At 43.2% G+C, this 26,177-nt stretch overlaps 1 protein-coding gene across 1 annotated transcript in view; it reads left to right on the top strand.

Moving 5' to 3' along the window:
* The window catches only part of RASSF9 (Ras association domain family member 9), a 136,069-nt gene extending 110,884 nt beyond the window's left edge, over positions 1-25,185 (top strand). The window contains exon 2 of the mRNA XM_069229627.1: positions 19,793-25,185. Within this exon, the coding sequence (XP_069085728.1) occupies positions 19,793-21,065 (1,273 nt within the window). The 3' untranslated portion in view covers positions 21,066-25,185. The remainder of the gene's footprint in view (positions 1-19,792) is intronic.
* Positions 25,186-26,177: the final 992 nt, after the last annotated feature.

The following is a 26,177-nucleotide window of genomic DNA, read 5'->3' as shown; positions in this document are numbered from 1 at the left end:
TTGCCATTTCAGCACCTTTCTAGCACTTTCGAACCAGCGCAATAGCTTCGTCAACCGACGCGTAATGAACCAAAGAGTCTTCCGCTGCAATAAAGTCATTTACTGAAGCTCCCGCAGGCCAAGACAAATGGTGGATAAGCCTGAACTCACCAGCCTGCTTCTTAGGGACCACTCCCAAGGGAGAGATAGTCAAATTAGACAAAGGCCACTGCGAAAAGGGGCCAACAATCCTGCCTAAACTCAATTCTTTTTGCAGCTTAGATCTAACTATTTCAGGGTGTTCCCTCGCTGACTTCAAATTATTAGCCCATCTTCTCAACCTTGGGCCTTGATAACATAACCTGAAACCACCAGAAAAACCACTAAAAAGGACCTTAGCCTCCTCAAAAAGTGGATAAAACTGTAACCAATAAGCAATTGCTTCAAATCTAATGGGCGTAGGGCCCTTTACCTGCAAGTGGTTGAATATATCCCCTGCCTCGGTCCCCACCTCTTCCTGCTGTACCATGTCCAGCCCACTGCAACCCCCCAAAACATTGATAAACCGGGTGTCTCCCACCACAATTGGAGCAATCGTGTCTAAATCTACACTGCTGTCTATTGCATTGCCCGCTGTTGAAGGACCAACATGCCCCGTTAGATTGAAATTGACCTCTGGGACCGAAACCCACCCCGACATGGGTGGGCCGCCCCTGAAAGGGCTTATATTGAACAGGCAACCCGCTTGCCGTATGAGTTGTAGGCGCATTCCTTGCAGTACGCAACCACTGCATCCATAGTTCATTATCAATTTCACCCCACATTTTTGTAGAATCCATTGCTTTACGAGCCCTAAATTCTTCATCGTACCGAAACCACCCAAATCCTCCAAAATCCATCTGAGCTCGCCTCACAACGTCCATATATTTTAGCAGAGCCACGCAAGAGTCTTGATACTTTTCGCAATAAACGCTTGCATAAATCAAAAAGGCAGATGTCCAGTTTTCAATTGTGGTAGGTACTCTAGGCCGTCTAGCCAACTCCCATTCCTCTTCTTTTGACCCTTCTTTAGCCTGAACCTCTCTGTGAAGTAGTTTAAAAACATCAATAAGCTCCCCTTTCCAAATTTTTTCCTTCAAAATTAGAGTGAGATGCGCCCCCAAAGGCATCGACACTCCCATGTAAGGCAACTTTTTACCTTTAACATTACCCCCCGCTGTCTCACCCCCCGCTACGGGGCTTGTAGTCTTATTATTGCCATCACCTGATTCAACTTTTTTCTCAGACCATCCACATTGGCTCCACTTACCTCCAAATTACCATTCCCTTCCGTGATCGAACTCACCTGAATGCATGCATCCGCCTTAGACCTGTGCTCCTTTGAACCATCCAGTGCCCCAAAAACCCTTGCCCCACCACTACCTCCCCCACTTTTCCGAAATTCTCTAGCCCTCACCGATCCCACCAACCCAAGCTCACCTCTCGGAAAACCGCCAACTGTTATGTCCTGTACGTGCGCCTTAGAGAGGCCGCCCTGAACCTCTCCAGACACCTCACCAGATCGACACACCCGGTGACGTGATGAGACTGTTTCCTCAAATTCTTCGTCGTAATCTAGTAATTCTTCTTCCATGGAAGCCAAACCACCACCAGCGCCCCGGCTAGTGGATGGCTCTGATTCATTGACGCCAAACGTCTCCCCCGAAGTCGGGTAAACCGCTCCAGGTTTAACCCTCCCTTCTAACCGGTGTAATGAAGGCGCCCTGACCTTCACCGGCAAGCTCTGCTCTCCAACGATCCGCCCAGACCGCTGGTGAATCGCCTGTAACCCATGTTCGCCCGAAACATGGGACGTGTCACACCCAGAGGGGCCCACACCCACTACCATTATACTCAAATCCAAGCTAACATATGCTCTGTCTATGGCACCAGAGCTACACCTCTCCCCACACACCGTACCTTTAAAAACATTCCCATCCTGATCCACTAGCTCAATCTGCTCACCCAATTGTAGATTGGCCTGATTACTTATCCCCCATGATTGCACTCTTTGCAACATAGGGCTAACTACTCTAGGAATTAACTGTATACAACTGCCACCCTTCCTTCCACTTAAATCTGAATCATCTCTCTTTTCCTTAGATAACAAACTAACCTGGCTCACCTGAACCTCCTCCTCGTCGTCAGAAATAACCACAACCTCCTCTTCAAAACTTAAAACACTTGCGTCACATCTCGGGTTCGAAACCGACCTTTTATCTACCGAAAAAGCCGGCTGCTGCTGAAATTCAATGGGCGCCGCCATCTTGGACGTGCCTGCTAACGTCCCTTCCTCTAAATCCTGCATCTCGCGCTCGGCGCTTGTTTTATAAGGCGCGCGAGCTTGATTTCTCACTCCGATTCGCGCATGCGCGAATCGAATCTGAGCCCCCATGCGGCCTCGCTTCGCCACCGCCGCATTCACAAAGCTTCTGCTACCCGCCGCAACACGCGACCGCAACGAGGATCCCTGCCTCCTAGGCAGCCTACAATTACCCCGCCTCTTCGACACGGCTAACGGGGGCCCTGGTAACACCACATCAGAAGTGTCATCACTAACGGGTAAGCGTGCCACTTTCCTACCGGTGGCACTCTTGACTCGAAATTTCCTCCCTACACTGACCGGTGATGAACAGGCTGCCACCGCAGCAGATACCCCTTCAGCAGAAAGCCTTTTAGGGCTTCGTAAACCCACCCAAGCCTCCTCGAGCACCCCTTCCCTCAATAAATCCTCCCGACCTTCGTCTTGTAAAACCTTTAGTGCTTTAACCACTTTGCTGGGTTCCATGGCAACCCAACAAATATATATACTATCACTAATAGAAGGCTAAACTCCGCCTACTAATGAAAATAACGCCTCAAATCCCCTACAAACTCCTGACAGAAACCCAACTCACGAAGACAAAAACGCCCACTGGGAGTGACAAACGGCCAAAGAGGCCGCCCACACCCAGCCCTCGTCTTTTATCCCCTGCCCTAAAACACCGCCCCTTCCTGAAGCCCTGCCCAATCACACAAGCGTGCCGTGGAGCATTCCACTCCGGCCCGATAAACCCGGGGGGAGACAGGGCAAGCCCTTTGCTCCCCCCAAGTCCCCATTCTGCATGTCGCTCTTCCAATGCACACGTATTATTATTATTATTATTATTATTATTTCAATTAAGTTGATGCCTGTTTTTATAGCTGTTAGAAATTGCCTCACTGTGGTACAGGCACTCATAAGACAATTTATAACAACAATGCATAAAACACACGGCAAAAGAGAAGGACTTACAATAAGAAGAGTGGTCGTCCTTCTGAACACGCCCACACATACAATACACCCAAATAAATGAGACAGTGACAGGGGCAGACCTAAACTAGTTGATAGCACCCTGGACCCAAAGTGAACCATAGACCAACAACCCACAAACTGTGATCTTATTTAAATTTTTTTAAATAGAATTATCCACGAATTTGTTGTCCTGCAAAACTTAGCACCCTAGAGGCATTCAGCAACAATACAGCGCATAGAAAAAGGTTGGTGTAAAATGTATCTTGTGGCATTCATAAAAGAGAACATTTAAATAGTCTAGTATAGTAAGAAAAATCACAACTTTCATAGCTTATACATGCCCCGTACCAAATAATTATGTCTCACTACACCTGCAATGGGCAAAATCAATATTTCGAATCCCAGATCTGAGGATGGCACATTTCTGGCATGCTTTCAATGGCCCTGAGATAACACTCCCCATCGAATATAAAAATAAACGCTCGTTGTGAGTGTTTTATGGACATGGCCTGAAGATTACAGCAAGCAATATGTACATAAATTATCAACAGATGTCAGTGGGTAGTAGGTACTCATATGGCAGGAGCTAAGCACAATGGCCGGTCACCATCATGAGATGAACAAACATTGGCATTGCCAATAGGTCTGGATTATGAGTGAAAGTGCTTTTATGCCACTGATGTGTGTTCAAAAGCATCTCCACAAATTAACCTTCAGGTATACTGTAATATATTTGCAAATATGTGCAAAAACAGTTGTCAAAACATTTAGAAATCCCAAATAATAGAACTTAATAAGGATTACTATTACCATAGTGCAAATCACCTACCCCACCACCCCTGCCGTTTGTTCAGGTTGGTCACCAGTACAACAAAGCGTTGGCTATTGTAGGAAGCTGGCCTGGTGTATGTTAGGTACACAAGGTGAAGTGTAGACAGTGTCTAGAAACCAGGTTCTCTAGAGGTAGCTGTGGATGAGCAGCCAAGGCGTATCTAGGAGACATGCAATGCTCATGCAAAACCACTGTAGTCACACAACACTTAAACACATGAAAGAAAACACTCAGTTGTACAAAAATAAAGGTCCTTTATTTTTGGTCACACAATACCACAAAACACTAGAAGGGCAACCCTCCAATAGGAGGTAAGTAATCCACTAATTATATACACTAGTAAACAGTAATAGGCATAGAAAAGGTTAGAAAACATTGCAAATGTAGTTAGGCAATAGTAATCCTAGGTGGAGCCCAAACCATATACTAAAAAAATGAAATACAAACACAGGACCCCCACCTAGGTAAGGCGAAACTGCCAACCATCATGCATACAGTTATGTTACAAATATGTAGGAAAATACAGCTTGCAAGAAACCCTCCTGGGATTTGTCAGAGTGGGTGGCCGACATCAAAGTCCTTGCCTACTACGGTAACATGAGATTCAGTGCAACAAAATACCTTTTTGTATGGTTTGATACTGAGTAATATCACTCCACACCTAAATGCTTATTGACTTTAGCATAGACTTTTCAAAATAAATACATCAGGCTTAGTGCCTTTATCATAACATTTCATAATAACCAGATCAGGCCTATAGCCATGGTCATTGGCTTGCCACCCTAACCAACTCAGTCCTGCAGTATCAAGTATAACGTTTCCAACAGGCCAAAAAGTGTAATACATGCTGTCTTTTTAGTGGAAGCCCTCAAATTCAGCCTAATCAAATCCTGTACTCAGGGGGACTAACATGTAGGTGTGGCTTAAACCCCTAGGCTCTGTAGAATTCTTAAAACTCTTTTTGTTGGTTGCATAAGAACTGGGGACAGTTTCACTGTCAAGCCAGACTAAAAATCTATACAGGTTATTGACCTCCCTCCTCCCATAAATGCTGCTGCAGAGCAACACATTACAACAGTTCGAAATGTTAGTTTTATCATCAAATAATACATAGTTAAAACATTAAAAATAGAACAATTTACAAATTAAAAACAACTTAGAAGAGAAGTAAAAATCTTAAAAACCACATACAACAATTCATCAATAGTTGTGGAGATAGGGGGGAGAATGCTGCAAGGGGATAGCAAGAGCATCCATGCAAAGGCACTCTATGGTACTGAGAAGCAATGGAGGGTTATCTGGACATGAGCTGGCTGATGGATCAAGAGCTCCAGGGGTAGACCCTAGCTTGTGGTCTAAAAGCTCAGGGCCATTTTCAGCTAGGCTAGAATTAAGACTGGGGCGAGATGTTCCATTGCTACTATGACCCGTCTGGTTACTATAAAGTCAATCAACCTCAGTTAATGGAGAGGGATTTTCTGTTAAGACAGGGGTGTCCCGCTGGCCAACACTTGCTCCCCGTATCCAAGTTTGCTGTCCTTCTGGAAAAGGTTGAAGGGCAGGCCTGATCCTGTCTCTCAAATGGCCGATAGAAAAACCCAGTGGTAGGAGAGCGATATTAGATCCTGACAGTTTTTGAACTATTTTTTTAACTATTTAGAAGGTTGTGGACAGTAGTTGAGTCCCTAAATTTACAATGATACAGTCACCCCTAAAAAGCTTAGGCAAAGGCCTTACCCAATCCACCCTCCTAACTATCTATATATGCTCAGTGGCTGAATAGGACAGGCCAGCATAGGAACAAAGCCAGTGCAGGTTTTCATTTTGTAGTTGAGAAAAGGATTCCTCAGAACCAATTGCTAAGCAAGGCACATTAGACAATATGACAACATGCGGACACGCTTCTGGTGGCAAGTTCAATTATGTTGATTTGCCCCCTTCTGCTAGATCCTTGTTTAGGCATGGCACCTCTCTCGCCCATCCACCATCCCTTGGTGCCCCTTCTAATGGCCCCAGGTGGGTGGCATTCTACTCCTTGTGGCTCACTAGAAGGGAGATTATTTCTACTGGCAGGGACTCCAGTTGTGGGATTCAGGACTTTTTGGCCAATCTCTACTTAAATGTATTACATTTATTTATCCAATATTTCAATCCTTACTTACCTTTTTTGCAGACATATCCATGGTAACCTTATATGGCAGCGGTTTTGTTTTACATAACGTTTAAACTTTTAATTGTTTAATTGTTTATTGATATCTTTGCAAAAAAGTGTATTAAAAAATTGTGTCAAACTTACTCAAGTGAGGTTTGACATAAATATAGTCCACTCATGCCTATAGTACCTTGCCCCTCCATATATGGCTAGACATTGGTACAAGGAAGAAAGAGCTCCCAATTCGCTGGTACTTCTCAATGCTACGCACAGATGTGGCAAGTGATGTGGAAGTCATCATCTTTCAGCCAAGCAAAGAAGGCCATTGCTCAGATCTCCCCCCCTCACTCCGCATGTTTTCTTTAATTGTCTGCCAATAAGAAAAGTAGCAGGAAGACGAGAGTGTGCAAAATTAAGGAGTGTCATGAAGAGAGAGACAAAACGCAGTAATGAGTGTGGTAACGCGTCCCTTTATGATAATTTATTACACATCAGGACTCGTTTTAGGCCAATGAATCTTTTGACCCAGTTGAGAGATACCTTAGGACGAGATAGCTAATCAATATATCAATCAATACGACAATAATGTCATCAATATTTATCGCAACAATACTCTTCACTTTAGTCAAAGTCATTAATCAATTCAAGATTCTACCATGACCTTGCAGCCATGAATAACCACACCAGTTTAGTAAAATTTTATAAGTTTTATTCCCTATTAATTACAATCTAAAAGCAGATGCGTTAATCTCAACGCCAAGAAACATAATAGCATAGTCACGATATGGCAACTTTGGTAAGATTTCATTAAAGCGAGAATCACAAACATCAAAACATAACACGGCGTGAACATAGATCTAATTTGGCAGAGTGTCAATAACGCGTCAGTTCAACAAAGCATAGTCTCGGTCGTTTGTCTATTTGCGTCAGTTTAGTGAAGACCTGTCCTAACCACTGATTAGCATTAGCATGTTGGGCTTCATGCAAAACAATTTAGAACACCAATTTGGAAAACACCTAACTAAGGTCTCTGTCAAAAGTAAGTAGTTGGTACCTAGAAAGGAAAAGCAAACAGACAAATCACAATTGCATTGTCATAATTACCCTCCAAAGTTTAGGTCAGCGCACAGGTTCAGTCTTTGTCTTCAGGACATCAGTCAATTCGCAATCAGTTAGAACTCAGCTCCGGGGAAAAGGGCACTTCCCTCATAAGGAGGTAAAGTGTAAAATGGACAAATCTAAGGGCGAGGATGGTTTTAAGTAAACCAACAAATCACCAAACAGAGTGACAGAGTTTCTGGATAAAATCAATAGCATTCCCTAACCCACCTAAATGACTCCCCGTGACATGGGTTTTTATCCCTTTTCGTTGTACATTCTCCCGAAATTTTATTGGACATTTGTTATACCCCACTATCTTTAACCTAACAGAAAACACATTAGGTCACCTAACTCTTCACCCCATATTATTTTACAAGTCTTTGATTGGTGTCCATAATTGACGTCTTCAGAGGTGGCACGTCCGGTATGATTTCATCTTTCTGTAATTCTTTGCACATCTTTTGGTCAGCAGCTCCATTGTCTTCACCGGTTTGAATGACCTTGTACATTACATTAATCCACATTGCTTCATTTAGTTTTTAACATTTATTCTGCAAGCAAGGAAAGGCTATGAGAACGGATCTAACATGGTTACATTCATCTTCTAGTTTGAAGAAAAAGAACATACGGGGTCATGTCCTTTTATGAGTCAGCACACTGCAAAATAGAAAAACACATTTAATATGAGAGCCAAGCAACTAAGCTTGGCTCATGCTAACTTAAGGCCTATGAGGATTTCAGCACAGATTCAATAACGCAATCATTAGTACAAACTTATTTAAACATAATATAAACATTTTAGTCATCATTACTAGTCTACGTATACATTGATGGCCACTCCCCGTGGTCACATTTCAGGTGCACGTTTTAAGCAAAATTATTATTATAGTTTCTATGCAGCATTATCACACATTAATTCATAAACATCTCATGCTAATATAGATTATATAAGCTACGCTCTCTCAGGTGCCAGTACTCTTCAGTTTTGTTTGGACCCAGGTCAGAGGGAGGCTTCTGCAGGCAGTTCCCGCACCCCACTGAATGTGGATGCCATGGGCACAGGTCCAGTTCACACATTCGAAGGACGGGCCCTTCAGCAAGGCTATCTTTATTCTTAGTTGCTTGAATTGCCATGCCATTAAGCGTTTTACAAGGGAACTATAAATTAAATGAGTGGTTTGAGCACATGAAATAAAAGCATTCGAAGACCGCAAATCATATTGCCCACTTCTAACAGGCTTTACACCACCACCTGAGCACTGGCTGTTAAATAAATCATTTAAAATGTCCATACCTTACTATTTTGCAGCACCTACCTTGTACGTTATGTACGTGCAGGCATCTTGTATATACGAGCAGGAGATTAGATCAAAGGGAAAATGTCTCTTGTCTGCATTTTTTAACAAGGCAGTTTCTGCAAAAAAACATTATCCCGTAGGCGAAAGTCCCACACAGTTTCGTGCTTGAAATCCTGAGAAATTTCAGAAAATTCACATATTTGCGAAAGTTGCGGGATGATGCATGTTTGCAAACATTCACCCTGATCTGCTCTACATCAATATGTGAAAGAAACTGCATCTCAGTGAGGAAGGTAACAGAAAGAACAAGCATTTGCAATACAATAGGGTCTCGCATTTCTCCGAGTTGCAGCTATTAGTAGTTGTAAACTCCCAACCGGATTTTTCTTGCCACATTGAATGGAACAAAACAGCGCAATCGCGCTGCTACAGTTCACTCGTAGTGAAACCTATTGGCAAAAATGCAATTATCTACGTAACCGGCAAAAGTGCAATTAACTATGTAACAGGGTCGATGTTATGCAAAGCGCTCGACTTCTGCCAAGCAAGATCACGCTGCGAACAAAAGATAAAATGTAGTCCACGAACCTGACGGGAAACAGCGAGCCTAGCATGCTTTCAGTACTTGGTTGCTGAGCTTGAGGAGGGCTAACCACCGGAAAAGGCATGACGTATGCATGCCTTACACTAATGAAAGCAAGCATATTTTAACAGGTAAGCCCTCGAACCAATGAAAGACATTGACGTGACATGGATGGGGCTCCAAGCCCTTTTCTAACTCTTAAAGCGTCTCGCAAGCAAAATGCATGCGCAAGCACATGCAACGCAGTCTCGACCCTAAAAATGAATTCGATCTAGAAAGAGCTTTGTGAAGTTTTGTGTGAATGGAAACGTATCATTTTTCTCACAATTGGGGGGATTATTTGTCAGGTTCAAAGCCATATTTTATTGTTTTTTATATATGCATCATAATCCAGGTTGATGTCTTATGATGCGATACTGTGTGGGTAAGTGTGGGTTATCTTTGTGACTGTTTTATCAGCGTGTTTCTATTGGCTATGTTTTGTGATATCTAACAGTGCTGTTGATTTGGGAGCACTTTGTCAACTATATGGCTGTTATTCAATGCTGTGTGGTGAATAGCGAAAGGATACTGTTTGTCACGAATTCTAAGTTAGGTTTTAGTGATGGTATGTGGTTTTATCGATGGGTTTATAATGCTGTTGGATGTGTTATGAAAGTCCAAATATTGGCTATGAATGTTGAATTGATTGCATGTGATAAGGATTGTGTGTACTATATTGATTGCACATTTGTATGTAGGTTTAGGCTTTTTACTTTCAGTTCAGTCAGAGAAAAACTAAGGCCCAGATATATCTTAAAGTGGTGCAGCACAGTGCTGCACCACTTCAGAAAACACAGAGCTGTGCCATATTTAGAGGAATACAGGGCACCCCTGTGTTTCCCCCTGCGCTGGTGCTGAATTAAGCTGCCTAGCGCTAGCGCAGGCATTCTTGCACTATAGTGCAAGGGTGTGTGCTCTGAGGGAATGGATTGTTTATCTGCAGGAAGGTGTCCCTTCCTGCACGTAAACAATCATCCATGGCATTTTTCTTCTTCTATGTGTGCTGCAGAATGCAGCACGCATAGAAAAAGCAAAAAATGAGGAGAAATAAAATAATTCCTCCTCGGTTTGCCATGCTAACACCACCCCTCGGGTGGCGTTTGTTTTTGGCGCAGCCTCAGGTTTACAACAACTCGTAAATCTGAGGTAGCATCAAAAGCAATGGGTGTTGTGGTGGAACGCCCACTGCAACACCTCTTGGACGCACCTCTGATGCAGAAAACTGTGTCGGAGGGGAATATACTTACAAGGAGGTGTAACGCAACAAAAAAGTGGTGTTACACCTCCTTATAAATATGGAGCAGTGGTTAGCGCCACTGGGGTGTTACGAAAAGTGACAAGCAGGTGGCGCTAGGTGCTTTTAATTATGCCCCTAATTGTTCCCCAAAGTCAGAGTCATTTTATACACAGGTGTGATATTGATTGGCGCCTTCTGAGTGTAAGTATCCAACCCTGGTTATCCTGTAGGAGAAAAGCACAAGGGGAACCATCACAACTTGCACGGCCACAAATACTCAAATTCTAGAGGAGTCATATAGTTAGGGTCAGGACATTAATACTGTGGGTATGCAGAATATGCATAGTCTGCACACCCATGATTATACAACAATTTTGGCGAAAAATGATGTATAATAAAGCAAAACGGTTGGGAAAGAAAAAACTGTGGTGAACAACTGTTCACATTCTAGTTGTTCATGCTGTTTTCATTCTCCTGCCTCATGATTTGGCCAAAATTACGTGGATTTTGGTGTCATAATTAAAATTTTGGCTAGGTCTACTTAAAACACACCAAAGAAATAGACATCAATGCTTTGCGTGATCTTTTTTTGTAAATAGTTAGAAAACACAGGATGCCTTATCAAAATGCTAGAAGGGTGGTATTTGCAGAAATAGATTCGGAAACAAATACCATGGATAAAGCAGATTAAGGAAAACATGCTTGAATGAGAGCAGAGACAAAAATATGGTATCAAACACAATATTTGAGCATAGTGCTCCAAGAGTTGGGTACTTTACCCCTGAATAATTTAGTAAGTGATAAGCACATCTTGGAAGAACTTTCAGGGATTTCACCAAACAGGCAAAACGAGATGCCTCTCTGCTTTATTAACTAAAATGATTTTTTACCTGGAAGATACTAGTTTACTTTTACAAAATGAAGAAAAGATGATTGAAAGAAAATATTATTTCGGATAAAAAAGGGCTGAATGGTAAAAGACTGCCATTACCCAGACAAGGCTTAAATCCATCCCTCAAGATTGTAACCTCGTCATCTTTGATTTTACTCTTGAATATTGAGCACATGAATAACATGCACAATAATATTGTGTGCAAAATGATGAGGGACAAAATATTGAAAGGTAAGCGCAAAGAGGGAAGTATAGATTTAGTATTCTTAACCCCACACGTATGTACCCTGAAGATATAAATGCATCTTCAAGGGTGTGCACCCTGAAAATCGAACCCACATTATCGGTGGAACAGAACATTGAAAAGAAAATACCAAGACAATATTGACAAGTAAGTCTAGATTTTCTATACCTGACTCCAAATATATTTACCTAATTGGTACATTTAAGATACATAGATGTTAAGTTAGGTATAGTAAACGAATACATCCCCAGATGCACTTACGTTTTTCTGTTTTATTCCTTGGTGTTCTGTCCTCAATATTATACTATCTCTTTATTGTTGGTGTCGATATTTAGTAGAACAACCATCTTCAGGTACATAATGTGGAGGAAGGTATAGAAAATCTATACATACTTTTAAATATTTTGTTCCTCAATACTTTGTCAATGATGTTAGTGTCCCACAATATCCTGGACTCAATATTCAGGAGCTACATTACCTCCCGTCCCTCCCTCGCCTTCCTTTTAAACCAATGAGGCCTCCCGCCTCCCCCCTAGACCCTCCCTTCCCCTTTTAAAACTCCCCCCCACCCTTACCTCCTCCTGTTTTCTTTCGTCTAGCCCACGCTAGACGTCTTTTTCTTTCCCTTACCTGCACGGCGGGGCCTGGAGGTCTTCGTTGAAGGTGCTCCTCGGGGTGCGGAGCTCCACGAGGAGTACAGCAGCTGATCGCAAAGGAAGGCGAGCAGCCGGGCTGCTCGGAACTACGCGGAATGAGGGCCGGCCGACGGGGTCGACCGGCCCTTTGTGGCTGGGGCTTTCATTTCCGGGTTACCACGCTGCTGAGCTGTGAGGAGCTGCGGATTGGAGATTTTTGGGCTGAGATGCCTGGTATCGACTGGTAGGACGGGCGTTCTGCCCGCAGTTCTATTGTTTGGCCAGGAATGTTTGACCTTTTTGGGGATTGGTGTATTTCTAGGGGGCAGGTCCTAGTCACTATGGGCCAGATGTCGAAAGATTCCAAATTGCGATTTGCAATTTGCGAGTCCCTGCGACTCGCAAATTGCAAGTTGCAATTTGGAATGCAGAAAGGTGTCTCAGACACCTTCTGCAACTCGCTATGGGGTCGCAAAGACCCACCTCATAAATATTTATGAGGTGGGTCGCAGTTTGCGACCCCATAGCGAGTCTAGGCACTCACGGGGATGGTGGCCTGCTGGAGACAGCAGACCACCATCTCCGTGACTGCTTTTAAATAAAGCAGTTTTTTTTTTCTCTTTGCAGCCCGTTTTCCTTAAAGGAAAACGAGCTGCAAATAGAAACAAATACCGAAACCTTTTGTTTCGGCTTTTTTTCAGAGTAGGCAGTGGTCCATAGGACCACTGCCTGCTCTGAAAAAATAATTTTGTGAGCATTCACAAAGGGGAAGGGGTCCCGTGGGGACCCCTTCCCCTTTGCGAATGAGTTACCATCCACTTCAAGTGGATGGTAACTGCGAGTTGATTTGCGACCGCTTTCGCGGTCACAAACCAACTTAAATTGCGGTGCGAGTCGCAAATAGGAAGGGAACACCCCTTCCTATTTGCGAGTCGGAAACACATTTTGCGAGTCGGTTCCGACTCGCAAAATGTGTTTCTGCATCGCTTGAGGGCTTTTGCACCTCGCAAACGGCGTTTTTCGCCGTTTGCGAGGTGCAAAAGCCTACCTACATCTGGTCCTATATATGGGGAGTGAATTGGGATGTAAGACAGTGTTTATTGGATAGTCATGCTGAAGGTTCAGGCAAAGAGGCGTAGGATTGTCTCATCTTCCTCCTCTGAGGAGGAGGGTGCTGCTGGTGTTTCCACTCCTGGGGGCTCACAGTTGCAGGATAGGGGCACTCCCCTCATGTCCAGAGAGGAGGTACAGGAGATGATTGAAGTGGCAGTTACCAGGGCTCTTCAGGCAGGGGTGACCAGGACTGGTCACTCTAAGAGTTCTCATTCATCGGCTGCTACAAGGAAGTCCTCGTCAGACAGTGAGGGTGATGAGGCCCCATCTACGTCTTCTGGGGGTAAATATGTATCCAGAGAGGAAATGTGGGAGGTGATGGCACATGTTCGGGACAATTTGGGTTTCCCAGTATTTCATTCTTCAAGCTCGGATTCTCACTTATTTCCTCAATATCAGACCCCTTCCAAGTTTGCCATGCCTTTTCAGGGACCTGTGAAGGAGATGGTGTTTCGTGAATGGAGAGATGTGGATAAAGCTCAGGTTCCACGGTTCCTGCAGAAACTGTATTTGCTTGAGGGTGAGGAGGTATTACCTCCTTCGGTCCGCCTGGATTCAATTTTGGCTACCCTGATTGGCAAAACGGCAGTAAATCCGGAGGATTGTGTGCCTACGGATGCCACGGATCGTAAAGTTGATTCAGGTCTTAAAAGGGCATTTGCAGGGGAGAATCTGGCGCTAAGGGCAGGTATATATTCTGCTTATGCGGCCCAGTCGTTGGTGCAAGACTTTGATAAGCTGGCGGTGGCTGTTCAGGAAGGTGCAGAATGTTCGGAGCTCCTGGCTGTTATGGAGCAACAGGCCAGATTGTTGGCGGATGTTTCTTCGGATGTGGTCCGTACTTCGGCGCTGGCCTCGGGGGCTTTGATTGGGGCTCGTAGGTCCCTCTGGTTACGTTCCTGGAAGGCTGACCCAGGGGAGAAGGCGGCCTTGCTGAGACTGCCGTTTGAAGGTCGTAACCTGTTTGGAGAGCAATTGCCATCCATGCTTTCCAAGGCGTTTAAGGAACGGAAACATGCCTTACCTTATAAAGGGGGTTCTACTTCTAGTAAAGGGTGGAAGAAGCATTCCCGATCTTCTCCGAATAGGGAGGCCAAATCCTTTTCATTTAGGAAACGGCGTTTTCAGACGCGTTTTTCCCCTAAGAAGGCTGCTCCTGCGAACCGGGGTGGTTTTAAGAAGGGGTCCTGACAATCACTGTGGGCCTGGCATAGGGCCGGTTGGGGGAAGGCTGAGTCACTTTCTTTCAGCTTGGGAGGAAAGTATCAACGATCGTTGGGTGCTAGACATTGTGGCCAATGGTTATGTCATCGACTTTGTGAGAGTTCCTCCGGATTCAGGGGTGCGTCCCACCCCTCTGCCTTCAGGGGGGTCAAGGAGAAGGGCATTATTGGACGGAGTAAGGGACTTGTTGGTCAAGGGGGCCATTTCCCGCGTTCCACTGGAAGAGAGGGGTCAGGGAACTTATTTGGTCCTGTTTCTTGTGCAGAAAGTTTCAGGGGGTTTTCGACCAGTGCGCAATCTGAAGGAGGTGAATACTTGGATCAGGACGGTGCATTTCCGCATGCTGTCTGTTCAGACTATCTTTCCATTGGTCAGGCAAGGGGACTTTCTTGTGTCGCTGGACCTGCAGGATGCTTACCTGCACGTGCCTGTGGCAAGATCTTCTCAGAGGTTCCTGAGGTTTGCCGTGGATCAAGAACACTACCAGTTTTGCGTTCTTCCTTTCGGTCTGAAATCTTCTCCTCGAATTTTCACAAAGGTGCTGGCCCCCCTGATGGCTTTGCTACATTCAGAAGGGGTGTTTATTCATCCATATCTGGACGACATTTTGATTCATGCCCAGTCACGGGTCCTGTTGCAGAGCCAGGTGGACCAAGTTCTGGGGGTCCTGCAAAACCACGGGTTTTTTATCAATTGGGAGAAATCAGATTTAGTTCCATCTCAGGATCTGGTTTTTCTGGGGGCTCGGTTTCAGACTCTTCTAGGCTTGGTGTCGGTATCAGAGAAGAGGTTGGGTGTACTCCAGGCCTTGGTCAAGAAGGTTGGATTACTGACTGCGCCACGAGCTCTTCTTTGGTTGCGGCTGCAGGGTCATTTGGCATCTGTGATATTTCTGGTTCCTTGGGCGCGTTTCCATCTCCTGTGCTTAATGACGTGGTTCCTGAAGAGGTGGACTCCGGGGTCCGGGTCTCTGAAGGACAGGGTTCCGGGGTCCAGATTGATTTGCAGGGAGTTGCAATGGTGGTTGGATGCAGATCATCTTCTGGTAGGGGTTTCTTTGTCTCCTCTGAGGCCCGTGGTGGTGACTACGGATGCCAGCCTCTCCGGTTGGGGTGCGTGGATGGTGTCGGCTCAGGTTCAGGGGTTTTGGTCCCCTCGGGAGGCGAGTCGGTCATCGAATTGGCGCAAATTAAGAGCAGTCTTTCTGGCTCTGGTCCATTTCCAGGGGTCCCTGAGGGGGACGGCGGTTCTTACTTAGTGGCCAAAGCTTATGTCAACCGACAAGGAGGGACCAGGTCAAGGGCTCTGTTCAGTCTAGCCAGGGAGATTTTTGTGTGGGCTCAGGAGTGGGTTCCTTCTCTCAGGGCTACGTACATTCGGGGGGTGGTCAATGTTCGGGCGGATCTTCTGAGCAGGGTGATTCCTTCGTCTCAACTTTTCTCCCTCCGGAAATCTCTGTTTCTGCATCTGGTTCGGCTTTGGGGGCTTCCAGTGTTGGATGTGTTTGCGTCCGCAGAAAATGCGAAGTTGGATCGCTTCTGCTCCCGGTTTCGGTGTCCCCAGGCCTGGGAGGTGGACGGGATGTCATGTCCTTGGCCGAGGGGTCTGTTGTATGCATTCCCTCCGTTTCAACTTCTCAAGGCGTTTCTGTTGAGGGTGAGGGATCTGGGCTCCAGGGTTATCCTGATTGCACCTCTTTGGCCGCGAGCGAATTGGTTCCCGTTGTTACGGCTGATGGCAGAAGGGAGGATGTGGCCTCTGCCTCTTTGTCCATCCCCCCTGGAATTTCCCTGTCTCTCAAGGGTGTCGTTGAGAAGGTTGCACTTGACGGCCTGGAAGTTGAACGAAGGGGCTTGACGGGTCTGGGGGTACCTGTTGAGTTTTGAGTTCTACATTGTTGGCTTCCAGGCTGCGTTCCACTTTACTTTCCTATGGTAGACAGTGGAGGGTTTTTTCTTCTTGGTGTTTGAATCATGAATTGGATCCTACCTGCGCGTCTATCTTTGAAGTGATGCAGTTCCTGCAGGACGGCGCACATCTAGGTTTGTCGGTAGCATCTCTGAGGGTACAGTGGGCGGCGATTCAGGCATTCAGAGGTCCGTGGCGTAATCTTCAGGATGAGGGGCACCTGATGCCTAGATTCTTTCAGGGTCTGGTTAATTTGTTTCCTCGCCCAGTACGTTCCTTTCCTTCCTGGGATCTTTCTTTAGTTTTGGATGTTTTGACAGAGGCCCCATTTGAGCCATTGGGGGACTGTGATTTACGCCATTTGTCTTTGAAGACGTTCTTTTTGGTAGCCATTACTTTGGCTCGTCGGTTAGGGGAGTTGGGGGCATTGGCCTGTTCCTTTCCTTTTTGTAAGGTTTTTCCCGATCGGGTAGTTCTGGTTCCGGTTCCTTCCTTTATTCCGAAGGTCAATTCTTCATTCCATTCCCGTCAGGAGGTTATCCTTCCTTCATTTTGTCCAGATCCCTCCTCAAGGGAAGAGGTCCGTTTACATTCGTTGGATGTACGTAGGGCTTTATTGGAGTACCTGCGGGTGGTGGCGTCTTTTCGTAAGGGGGATTCGCTTTTTGTGAATTTCGGTCCGGCGCGTAAAGGTGAAAAACCTTCCACGGCTTCCTTGAGTCGGTGGGTGAGATCTTTGATTCTGTTGGCCTATTCCTTGAAAGGGGTAGTTCCTCCTCAAGGGATTCAGGGTCGGTCTACCAGAGGTATGGCGGCTACAGTGGCAGAACTACAAGGGACCTCCGTGGTGGAAATTTGCAGGGCCGCCACTTGGGCCTCACCTTTGACGTTTGTGCGTCATTATCGGCTATCGGACTTGGGTAGTTTGGAGTCGGTATTAGGTCACCGGGTCTTATCCTCTATGAGGTAATAGGGGTAGGGTGTTTTGGTGTCCTTGGGGCAGGATATGGATAAAAGGTCTTGCAACTCAGTGTCCGTCTCCTGTGTTTTTCTTGCTATGTCTCATTGGTTTAAAAGGAAGGCGAGGGAGGGACGGGAGGTAATGCGTCCATTTTCTTACGATAATGGCATTACTCCTAGTCCTACTCCCTCGCCTTCCTTTTCCGTTCCCTCCCGCCCTCCCGGTACGGACTGTCCGAGTTGCTGCTTGGGCTTGGTTTTTGTACAGGAGGAGGTAAGGGTGGGGGGGAGTTTTAAAAGGGGAAGGGAGGGTGTAGGGGGGAGGCGGGAGGCCTCATTGGTTTAAAAGGAAGGCGAGGGAGTAGGACTAGGAGTAATGCCATTATCGTAAGAAAATGGACGCATTATCACCTTCCAAATGTGTTGCATTATCTATGTCAATCGTTTCCAATCGAGATGTGGGAGAGTTGAGTCTTTTTCTGGATAAATATTGACTTTGTAAATGCTTGCAGTTTAAATTCTCCCAGTGTAAATTTATGTTGCATAGAAAGTAACATCTTGGAAATCTGGTGTGGATCTGGCTGTCTTGGACCTACTCTGGACACCACTGCTCTTGTTCAACATATAGTGCCTGCCTCTTAAAAGGAATTTCAGTCAGGCACTAGCATCTCTTGCTTCTTCTTTATGTAAGGTTTTCTCATATGGAGTCTAATTTGCAATGATTCCCTAGGTATAATTTGTTTGTATGAAGCTTAGTGTTGGTGATCACTGAGATGAGGTTGTAACCCTTGTCATACAATTGAGCACTTTGCATGCAGAGCATTGGGGGATGCTTTAGAATGTACAGGTTACCAGCGAATGCCTATGGAATTTTAACAGTTTAGAGAGCCAGAATTCTCCCATCTATTGTCTTCGGATGCTCTTCATGGCATGAAAGGAAAATGGACCGAGAAAAGCTTCTAGGGTGTTCCTGAGCCCACATGGTATTAAAGAGGATTGCTTTCCTGGTCCACAATAGAGAGAAATTATGACAATGAACTGAAACTTCGCCGCCCTCTGACAAACAGGCTCTTCTTCCTATTTCTTGTAACGTACATTTTACTGGAGTGTGCAGTGTTGAAGTATTTCCTGAGTAATCTGTGATTTTGGTTTCACAAACGAATCAATAGAATTTAATTTGGTTAGGCACAAGTGTTGAATATCATTTTAGAAACGAAACGAATTTTAATACAATTTGTAGAGAGTATAACACTGCACCTCGAAGTGTCATAACGCAAAGAAATTTTCATCTTTTCGTTAGAGATGAAAAGACATGGAACGTCATTTCTATAAACTTCATGAAGTTGTTGAAAAACCCTGCAAACTTCATGAAGTTTATGAAATGTGTAGGGATGCATATTATTAAAATTACGCTGGAGGAACTATGCAAAATTCACACATTTTTCACTTCGTGAACATGTGCAGTTTGTGAAATATCCACATCATCACTTGCCAACTTTTCTTTATATGCAGAGGAATTTGATACACTGGTGATGGTGGCAGATTGGGGCAAAACTCATAATGGTATGCATCACCTCACCATCAGCACTAGTCTTTATTTACACCGTACTGTTTTTTGCTCCGCTTCGAGTATTGGGAATTTCAGATGTTTGTTGTATAATATTTAAGAGTACTAATTTAAATTTACGTATCTGTGGTGAATGAATCATACTTTCCTTATAAAGATGAAGACAATAATCCCACTAAAAATCGGGTGTATGGTTTGTTGTTACAGAATCTACTTTTAGCAGATTTTCACATGTACGTGTAGACAGAAAGTCACAATAATTTTCACATTCGTACACATTAGCATAGTTTTTCTTTAAGAAAATATGGTAGAAGATGTGCACAAAATAGTTATAGCGGGATGAAACTAGAGGGATTCGACTTTTACTGGTGAATTTTCTTGCTAAAAAGTTTTTTGTGGGAAAACCTTGTTGCTAAACTTCAGGAAGCGCGGAAATTATTCAATAAATAGGTCATCAATAACTATTTTTATGAACTTCTGTAAAAAAAAAACTCTAATCCGTCAAATGACTGAATATTATAAATTCATACTTTATAATGTGAATGTGAAAGTTTATCACTATTCACTTTTGTTTTTGGTACTTTATTATCCTACCTTGTATAAATATTTTACACATATTTTTCCCTTTCCAAACATTTATAGAGTCTTTTATGCGTGTGTGTTAACTTCTATGGAGATCCATAATTTATTCAGCATATTTATTCTCTTCTAGATCAGAAAGTTCAAAAATGGAATCTGATCAAGAGCAAATTGTAGTGTGGGTCTGCCAGGAAGAGAAAATTGTGTGTGGATTGACAAAACACACAACCTGCTCTGATGTGGTGGAAGCTCTTCTTGAGGAACATCAGACAACAAACCGAAACAAAAGTTTTCTCCTGGGAGACCCAGGTGAATATTGTATTGTGGAAAAATGGAAGAGCTACGAACGAATTCTGCCACCAGTGACAAAAATGCTGAAACTCTGGAAAGCATGGGGGAAAGAGCAACTCAACGTGCATTTTGTTTTGGTGAAGTCAAATACTTCTCCTCCAGTTCCACTGTGGAGGACAGGTGAAGCGAAGGTGATCAGCAATGTAGAATGGCAGAGGGAGAACAGTCCAGTGCATTACATCAAGACATTACCTGTAGAGAAGCAGAAAAGGATTGTTCGAAAAGCTTTCAGAAAGTTGGCCAAGATTAGGCATGAAGTCCCTCAAGACAGAGATTGCATGGAAACACTCATGCATCTAATCCTCTCTCAGGACCACACCATACACCAGCAGATGAAAAGAATCAATGAACTTGATGCAGAAATTGAGGCCTATGAAGCAAGCCTGTATTTAGACAGGGAGGAACATTATGGGGAAGATTATGTGCAAAATGCTTACCTTTTGACTGGTTTGAATACCACTGAGACAGAACTTCATAACCTACATCAACAGAAACAGGTCCATGACACACCCATAAGTAATACTGATGCCATCCTATCTATGGAGGAAGAACTGAAATATCACAAACTTCTCATTGAAAATTTATCTGCAGAGATAGAAAAAGAGATACAAACTGCATGTCTTGAAACAACAGGTGAAAGCACTTCTGGAGCAGGCACAGATGAACTAGAAAATGACAATTTAGAAGGCATTAAAAATGACTTGGAAAAAAGCATGAAGTCTGGTCTGAAAATCCATTCTCACCTGAAATGCATTAAGAATGAGCTGTCATACAGTGACTCTTTACTTCAAAAGAAGGTGGAGGAATTTGACAGCCTTACCAAAGAACTGAGCTCACTTGATATTGGTGACATTAAAGAGTACAGGATTTGTCCCTCTGGTGAAAAACTCGCAAAGGCCATTGGAGTAACTGGCTGTAGTGGAGGGGAGCATTATCTTCCATCTAGACTCACTAATCTGGACATAAATGATACTGACTCGGACACTGGTATCAGCTCTACGCACAGCCAGGATTCTGAATCCACTGCAAGGGAAGTGATACTCCTATCAACTTAGTTTCATGTAGAAACTGACTGCCTTACTTCAATGGACTTAGCCATGCTTGCCTTGATTAGACAATGGTCCTCATTATGAGTGTGTCGGTACGAGGACCGCCACACTCACGTTGACGGTCAGACCACCGTACTCCGAGCAGTCAAACTGCGCAATTACAACCTTGGTGAGCGGACCCGCTAGGGGACCACCGTTCCCGCCGAGAACATGGTTCCCAATGGCATGATGGCAGTCAGAGTTGTACTCAGCCAGGGCGGCACTGAGCTCAGTGCCGTCTGGCTGAATACAACTCCCCTCACCGCCAGGCTTTCCATGGTGGTTTCAATGACATGGAAAAGTTAGCAGTGAGGGTGTGGCGGGGGCCACAGGGGGGGCCTGCACTGCCCATGCCAATGGCATGGGCATTGCTGCCCCCGCCCAGCACTGTCAGAATGCTCACTATCTGCTTTGCAGACAATGCGTATTCCGAGGGTGCTGGTCTGTCCCCTTTGTGCTGCGAGATAGCGCTCGGCTCCTTTAAGCGAGCCGAATGTTATCTCGTAGCACGGTTCCTGCCAGATTGATCGACGCAAACTCTCTATTACAATGATCCGGCTGGTCAGACCAGTGGGAATATTGTAATAGGGCAGGGGGGATGCCACCACCATAGCAGTGGTGTCCTACCCGCAAGTTTTACGCTCCTGCAGTTGGACCACCAAACTCATAATGAGGCTGAATGTCTCATTTCAGGACAACCACTTTTTTTATAAAGCAGACAACGGGCTCGGCATCATGGAGCTGCTGTTTGTAAAAATAATGTGTGGTTCTGTGCAATTTTCATCCATGTGTTATCAATATTTTTAAAGACAGGCTGTGAGGCCAATGACATTGTTCTCAATACTTTACACGGATAAACAGCCATATGAAATAATAATCCATTGTAAGAATGTACTAAACCACAGTTCACTTTTAACCTGCACTTAACATTTATGCAAAAATATGCTATAAATTATGAAACAAAATGAATATGTTTCCATTCTATTTATTGCTTTTCCCCTGTACCAATTTACGGTCACTAAATGTTAATTGAGTTGTAAAATGTGAACACCTGTGTTGACCTATTGCATTTAATATGGAGAAAGTCCCCTTATATGGTAATCAATTTCATAATGTATGGTGCCTAGAGAAGTCCCTTTGTTTGATAATTTAAAATAATTCCACTGCAGAATATTAATATAAAGTGTACTTCATTGCTGTGTGTTCTGACTGCATCACAGATCTAGACTTTGTGGCCAATGTAGAATTATAGCCTCTTTTTTTTAGATGCATTGAATGCCAGTACATTTATTTATCATTTGTGTTGAGAAAGTGACATTCTCATCAGCTAGTGAAGCTTACATTAAAGGAATTCCAAGTGGGGTTTTAAAAGCTCATTATACTATTAATAAGTATTATAATAAAGACTTGAGACTGTGGATTGCTCTGATCAGGAAAGAACATGTAGTCAAGAGAAAGGCCTGTAAATGTTTAGGTGTGTCCCCTATGTTGCATCAACATTGTTTCAATTTATTTGCTATAGATAGTTCATTTTCTCAGAGAAACCAATGTTAGACAAGCCACGTTGGCTCCATTCATAATGAAGTATGTTTAGGTTACTGCTACGCAATGAAGAGATTTGCATCTGATTCTCCTTCAGGAATATAACTAGATGTGCAGATAAATATGGGAAATGCAATGCAGATTCTCCTTTAAAGTAATAGTACTCTATGGGTGTACGCCTCATAAGCATTACATTTTTCTGGAAGTTCCATCTGGTAAACATCCATGCTTAACTTTGCAGACGTAAGTTATGTTCCCATTTTCCAAAACGTCACTTGTTCTGGCTTTCCGATGTGTAGTGGGAATTACAAGTTTTTCTCTGCACAAGGCACGCTGAAATATCGATTTACAGCTGCTGGGTTCACAGCTACTGTTGGAAAGTGGATTTTGCTAGTAGACTCGAGATGAAAGAGCATAACCTGACGTTTGTTGGTTTCCTTTGCCACGATTTAATTGTAATGGCTTTATTAAAAATAAAATCATTTTAATGTTGTGAATATGTTAGTAAGTATGCAACTTATATATATATATATATATATATATATATATATATGTGTGTGTGTGTGTTTGTGTATATATATATATATATATATATATATATATATATATCTTGTCTTCAATCCCGCGCCACTAGCATCATGTTGCAAAATGTGATCATAGTCTCAGCTGAAGCCAACTTGAATATAAAAAATATTATGAGAATATTAACATTCTGCACACCATCAGCAGGTTTCATAAGGGGTCAATAAAGGCTTAACATTTAAGGGATAAATGTTTTTTTACCCACATCTTGGCTTTCTTCCCAGTATCCCATCCTTCAAGAGCACCCTCACAAATAATCTGGACGGGTTATCCTTCCAGAACAAGTAGAAGGTATATGGATCCTCATCAACCTTTCAGACACAATTCACTGCAGGCAGAGAATTAACTGGACCTGATGCCACTTGTACCCCATGAGGAAATCCTGAGCCAATATCACCTTTGGGGACAAGGTGCCTTAGTACGTCTTGCTAAACTCAGGGCCTCATTTACAATACCCTAGCGGCGCACTGCGATACTGGAGCATCATTTTTTTTATTGTCTGGTGGTGCAGTGTGCCAGCCCATATTTACAAGGCCACACAAAGCCACCTTGCATGGCTTTTCATGGCCTTATAAATATGGACCACTTTCATGCATAACACTGTGTGAAAGGGGCATTCCATTGGTGTTGCTTGGGGTGTTCCTGCGCAACACCAATGCAACCTGAAGGAGAGTGATACATTTCCAGATTTACAAGTCTGGGAATGTGTTACATTCCTATGCCACCTTTGGGGTGGCATAAGACTGACGCAACGGGGAGAAATATCATTATTTCCCTTCCTGTTTTTATCTCTTTCTATGTGTGCTGCATTCTGCAGGACACGTTGAAAGAGGAAAACACCCCTTGTTATTGTTTTTGTACAGGAAGGTGTCTCTTCCTGCACAAAAACAATCATCCCCACAATGCAGGCAACCTAGCACAATGGTGCAAGGATGTCTGTATTGGCGCATGACAGCAATTTGTGCGCCAGTGCAACGGGGGGAGGACAGAAAATTACTGTGTCTTGTAGATACAGCACATTTCTGCCCTTTCTCCATTGCGCAGGGAGGCTCAGTAGGGCACTTGCTGTGCCACCCTGCACCTCAGACCTTGTAAATGGGGCCCTGGGTGTTACAAAGTGGCCATAAAGTGAATTAAAGGTAGAGGTAAGCTGAAAAGCACTTTGATTAATCCATAAAGTGCTATTTCCAAGGACATGACTCAAAAGGTACCCCCTGTGACCTGAAGAAACTACCAAGAAAAAGCTATCTGGCAGAATTTGGCAATGATTTAGAGGGCTAGGTGTAAAGGTTACGAATTGATTGTCTGATCCACTTCCTGAACTAGGCGCTCTTTCTGGACCTAAACTTCTTCCTAATGCATGAATCATTACTCCTGTATTCAAGAGTGATTCTGTTGTCTGCCTTGAATGATCTTTAACTTAAGTTCTACTTGTAATGCACAAGCTCTGATTAACGGTTGAACAGTAGCCAACAATTCTCGCATTTCTAGAGGAAGCACTAAATCTGGATAAAAACCCATTGGTTGAATTTTCTACACCATAGGCATCGTATAAATGCCTCTGGTGAATTGTCCTCCAGATTTAGCATTTTCTTCAAAATTCTGTAAATCGTCTGTTACCACCAACTCTAAAACAGCCCCCTTCATACTTTTGTTCAGGGCAAAACATAAACATGATTCAGTGCAACACTAGTGAGTTAAATGTGATGTGAACGAACAGGTGTAGGTGTATTAAATGACTTTGTTATCTAAATACAGATGTAGAGTTCAGCATAATCATTTTTCCTAAAAGTTTTTTGTATTGGCAAATCCAAACAGGGATATTAAGAATTGTTACTTTTCATGACCCCAGTGTATTTGCTCTGTGAGAGGTTAGGCATATTTTTGCTCATAATGAAAATAGAATTTTACTATTCTTGTTTATCTTGAATAAGTCGAGCTGATAAAACTTTATATTTTTATATATATATATATGCATATATATATAAATATATATATATATATATATATATATATATATATATATATATATATATATATATATATATATATATATATATATATTTTAGTAATTCAAATATTGTTGCTGTCCATGACAAAATATGTTCTGTGGCTTTTATATTCTTTTTGTAATGTTTTACTGAAAGTTTAATCACATTCTAAAACAATCATTTGCAATGCAGAGATGTGCCTTGACTTCATCTGTATTACATTATCATCTCAGTTCTTGACTGGTTGCTTTAATTAACCTACAATGACACCAATAAACACTTTCATAATGTTCTTCATGCCGAGGCGCATATGAAATGATTAAGTGTTTAATATCTTTGTTTCTTAGAGCTGTTTTGCTTGTCCACATATGTGGTTTGGTAAGAAATGTCAAGAATACATAATGTTTTCATTTGAACATTTTCTTCAGGCTGTTGACTTTATGTGTTGTGCCGCACAATACACATGGGCCATTGCGTATTACCGACAATACAGCCTTGAACGTTTACATATACATTAAGGCTAATTTCACACACATATCTGTGAGATTGTGCAGTCGCCTTTGTCCACAGACTGCACTTATTCTGATATATAACATACCTTAAATTGTAATAAATATTTGCCAACCCAAAACTTTTAAACTGTAGTAAATGGTATTTGTTTGTTATTATGTCAGCAGTTATACTTCAGAGTATATAACGAATCTATCTATCTATCTATCTATCTATCTATCTATCTATCTATCTATTGTTTCCTTCTGCTACCCATCGATCAAACTGTCTGTTTAAAGAAGCCTATGTGTCTATATGAAAGCGACATGGAAGATTAAATGACAAAATGCACTTAGCTCTTCTTCACATTAAAGAGTCATAGGAACATTCGCTACTTGTGCGTTGCACTAACAAATTTACCATGACAAATGCAAATTAATACTGAGCAAAAAAGCTTGCAAGGAGTGACCATCCA

The sequence above is a fragment of the Pleurodeles waltl genome, chromosome 4_1 (assembly GCF_031143425.1).
Source record: "Pleurodeles waltl isolate 20211129_DDA chromosome 4_1, aPleWal1.hap1.20221129, whole genome shotgun sequence".
In the NCBI taxonomy this organism is placed as follows: Eukaryota; Metazoa; Chordata; class Amphibia; order Caudata; family Salamandridae; genus Pleurodeles; species Pleurodeles waltl.
The sequence above is the reverse complement of the archived record's forward strand: the minus strand, read 5'-3'. Positions and strand labels throughout refer to the sequence as shown.